We start from the raw sequence: 3,995 nt of genomic DNA, 5'->3' as shown, positions 1-3,995 counted from the left end.
TTGCGGTACGCGGGCCTCTCACTGTTGTGGCCTCTCCCGTCGCGGAGCACAGGCTCCGGACGCGCAGGCTCAGCGGCCATGGCTCACGGGCTCAGCCGCTCCTCGGCATGTGGGATCTTCCCGGACCGGGGCACGAACCCGTGTCCCCCTGCATCGGCAGGCGGACTCTCAACCACTGCGCCACCAGGGAAGCCCTGCACATTACATTTTGAGAAGCGTTGCTGTAGACAGACTGGATTGAGTTGCATTCTGTTATGAATGGGCATCTTGAAATAGCCCTGGCAAAGAGGCGTTATGAATTGCTGGCTCACTCAGTACGTGAACAGACACTCGATTGTGCTTACCGCATTTTCTACAGGCTAGTGTTCGGAGTGCTGGCACTGTTCTGAACGTGGGCCGTATTTCACCATCATAACAGTGACTGTTCTGTCCAGCTTTGTAGGAAGACACTGAGGAACAGGGACACCACAGCGCATCATGCCTCCCTTTTCCCCAGCCAGCCCGCCCTCTTCCTGCCCCAGCCTCTCTGCTCCTGGGGCGGGCAGGGAGGGAGAAGAGAGCTGAGTGGTCCTTCCCAGGAGCCCAGCTGGCTTCCTACTTCTTGGAGGACATGGCTCTCCATTGCAAGGATCTCTTTGGGGAATATTGTACACAGCTCTGTGTTGCCCTGACCAGGAAGCGTGTTTGTTTTGACCCGGGGCCTGTAGGAGACCATCCGTTACCAAGAGTGGAGGGGTGTCGGGGGCTATTAGGCAGAGCAGCTGGGACCGTGTCTAGGAGCAGGGAAGCCTTCAGGTTTTCTGAAGCACACAGCCACTGCCCAGGACTAGCCCTCCTGGGCCATATTAGGTAAAGCAAGCATCGCCTCTAGAACACTTTGCAGGAATGCCCTCACCCCTCGACACTCTGCCTATAAGGTGCCTCTTCTCCATTCTTCCATAGCACCCTGAGAATAATAGTATCCTATCGTTTGTCATGTTATATTAGAACCAATTTACTTGACAACTCCTCCCCCGCCCCAGACTAGGTGTTTTGGTTTTGTTTTTAAAGAATGGCATTGAAAAAGCTGTTCTTCGGCCCTCAGGGTTGCTGCTGGGGAAGGAGCCCCATGAACACGCATCCACCCCCGTGCTGCCCACCCCGCCTGCCACAGCGCTATTTCCTGCGGCCCTTGTCACCTCGGCCAGCAGCGCCCACGCGAAGACAGGCAGCAAGGACAGCAGCACACAGACGGACAAGAGCGCCGAGCTCTTCTGGCCCGGTGTGGCCTCCCTGCCCACGCGCGGCCGGCTGAGCGGAACCCCTTCCAACAGCCCGGTCCTGAAGCACCCAGCGGCCAAGGGCACGGCAGAGAAGCTGGGTATGAGGTCCCCGCCTCCTCTCACGCTCCGGGGATCCTCAGCGCTCCCTGGCCTGAGAGGGGGAGGCTTCCGTTGAGCTGGGGAGGGAGCAGGGCTCCCAAGCAACTCTGACTTTACGGGTTATCTCATGATTATGGTTACCCTAATGCGCTTAGGCTCTGCATGCCCTTTATTATTCTGGAATTAAAATGTGTGTAGAGACTCCTCACTTATTAGCATTTAAAGGAGTCCACAAGTTGCATCTGTCCTTTTAGTGTATGCTTTGTAACTAGCCCTTCCCCAGAAGGTGTGCATACAGACGCTCCAGGGGATGTTAGGGAATTAGTTCCCCGCCCCCCCTCCGCCCCCAGTATATTTGGGAGCTGATACCAGGCACCACCAGGTCCATCAAGACCAACAGGTACAAAGGCATTGCCTTCAAGGTGTTTACTCGTCAAGGATTCGGGGTCGAGAGCACCTCCTGATTGAAGGAGAAGGTAGATTTAAAGTAGGCGAACTGGCCCAGTACTCAGGCCAGTTCTAAGGAGTTGCCGTCAAATATTTAAGAGAAGACAGCTTAGGGGGAGCTTGGCGATGAGTCCAGAAGTGGCTTTGGACTGTTCGTAGTCATGGGGTGAGGAGGAGATTGGAGCTACTGGGCATAAATGAATTGTTTCCTCCAAAGGGGTTCCCTGTGTTTATCCTCCAAAATAGACAAGTAAACACAATGTTATTTTCGGAGATTTAATTCTTGGGATGCTCTTCTGCAAGGAAGGCGGGGAACACGTGACAAGGACCTGGCTCGTGGCGTGCACTTGATAGTTTAGAGGAGAGGAGGAGAGCAGGGGTGAGGGCTCCGCACCAAGTCCCGATGCCACTTTCACCCACTCAGACCTCTCCCATGACGTCCTAGTTCTGTTCTTTGTGTCCGAATCCCAGGGCCAGTCATTTAGCTTTGGTCCACCATGGGCTGGGCGCTACGGCCTTACCCGCGTGCACCGATGGTGAGGGGTGGTACTTAAATGGTTCCGTTTTAGAGAGGGCTGGGAAGGCTGTGCTCCTCCTGGGGAACAGGCTGCTAATGTGTCCCTTCTGTTTGGCAGAGAATTCTCCTGGCCACGGGAAGTCACCTGACCACAAAGGTCGCGTCAGCAGCTTGCTCCACAAGCCCGAGTTCCCTGACGGGGAGATGATGGAAGTTCTCATCTAACACCGGCATCCCTGTTGAATTTTGCAACAGAACTTTGATGAGCAAGGAACGTGGCAAAGAGAAAGAAAGATCAAGAAGGTTGTGGATGGGAAATCAGGAATGATTTGAACTGATCAGGATTTCAGATTAATGAGAACACTTTTTATAAATGTTAAAAAACAAAACAAAAGCAGGAGGCCTACATGACTGAAAATGAAGACGATGTCGTGGATTTTTACTGCATATGGTGGAAGAGAGAAGATGCATGTAGGTTTGGAAACAAAGAAGAAATAGGAAATGGAATTTTTCCGTTGTACAGAAAATGTATCTCTTGGGGAGGGTCTGTGTACACCCATTCTCTGGTTATAAACAGATAAACCTGGGCATGGATCTTCCTTGAAATACGCCCATTCTCCTTGCCTCTTAGCTTGTTTTGTTTGAGAAGAACCTCCTAGGAATCTCAGAGAGTCCGTCTTGCTATAACGTAATAATATCACCTGTGCCCTCCATGGGGTGTCCTGTGAATGCGTGTGGGTGTGGCAGGGAGGAGAAATGTCCAGGGTGATGGGGAATTTAAAAGGCCATCTTCACCCCATTACCTGCTTGGTTTGGACATCTTAGCTTTTCTGGATTGAGCAGTATTTTCTAAACAGGATGGGAGCTTTCTGGTCCTGGTGTGCATCCTCCCTCACTTCTCTGAGTTCATCTCTGTCTCTGCTTCATACTCTTTAATTTTGCCCTTTTTTCCTTCCTTTGTTTTTTTCCTTTTGCGACAAGCCATGACAGAATTCCTTTGTTCTGGGGTTTATCAGAGCAGCAACTGAACGTTCATCGTTCATCGTGACCGGTGGGACAAAGCCGTATGGCGGGTCCCCTGGCTGCTTTCTCCACCTTTGAGGAGTTGGGCTGCAGTGGTTGATCTCATTCTGGCCATGAACTAGGTAAGCTCCGACTCGGCGGACGATCCATGAGCCCTGTGACGTCCTGCATTAAGCTCACGGGCCCAACTTTTTTCTCTCTCACATCAGCTCTTGCGTGGAGTTTGGTATCTCCACCTCATTGCTCTGTTGAGGTAGGACTTTGAGGACTGCACTCCGGGAAGCGAGTGACACTTGACTTGGTGGCATCTAGAATCTCCCCAGGCACTCCCGCTTTCTACTGTTTGTGGCCACCGCTCTGCCCACCCCTCGCATCCCTCTGGGCATTGTTGATGAGCACGCAGACTCTGTGACCGTCAGCACGTGTGTGTCAGCACATCAGTTCTGCCCTGCCAGGAACTTGCTTTGTAACCTAACAGGCCAGTATGTATACAGTGTGGTCAGGTTTTTCAGGATTTCAGTTGGGAGCAACTTGTCCAAAGTAAGACGGAAACACCAGGTCAAAGAGCCAGGAGTGAGTGAGGTCGTGGGCCTCATCCCTGTGCTGTAAGGTTTCCCATCTGACTCCTCAGATACTCAGATATCGGC

At 52.4% G+C, this 3,995-nt stretch overlaps 1 protein-coding gene across 4 annotated transcripts in view; it reads left to right on the top strand.

Annotated features, from left to right (window-relative positions):
- The window catches only part of AMOTL1 (angiomotin like 1), a 128,404-nt gene extending 125,495 nt beyond the window's left edge, over positions 1-2,909 (top strand). For all 4 annotated transcript variants that reach the window (XM_029208534.1, XM_029208533.1, XM_029208530.1 and 1 more), the window contains 2 exons: positions 1,085-1,360; positions 2,444-2,909. In XM_029208534.1, coding sequence (XP_029064367.1) covers positions 1,085-1,360; positions 2,444-2,550 — 383 coding nt within the window. In that variant the 3' untranslated portion in view covers positions 2,551-2,909. The remainder of the gene's footprint in view (positions 1-1,084; positions 1,361-2,443) is intronic.
- The last annotated feature ends 1,086 nt before the right edge of the window (positions 2,910-3,995 follow it).

This window comes from Monodon monoceros, unplaced genomic scaffold (genome assembly GCF_005190385.1).
Source record: "Monodon monoceros isolate NGI ecotype Baffin Bay Population unplaced genomic scaffold, NGI_Narwhal_1 Super_Scaffold_7, whole genome shotgun sequence".
Taxonomy (NCBI): domain Eukaryota; kingdom Metazoa; phylum Chordata; class Mammalia; order Artiodactyla; family Monodontidae; genus Monodon; species Monodon monoceros.
Note: the sequence above shows the minus strand (reverse complement) of the source record. Positions and strands in the feature narration are given on the sequence as shown.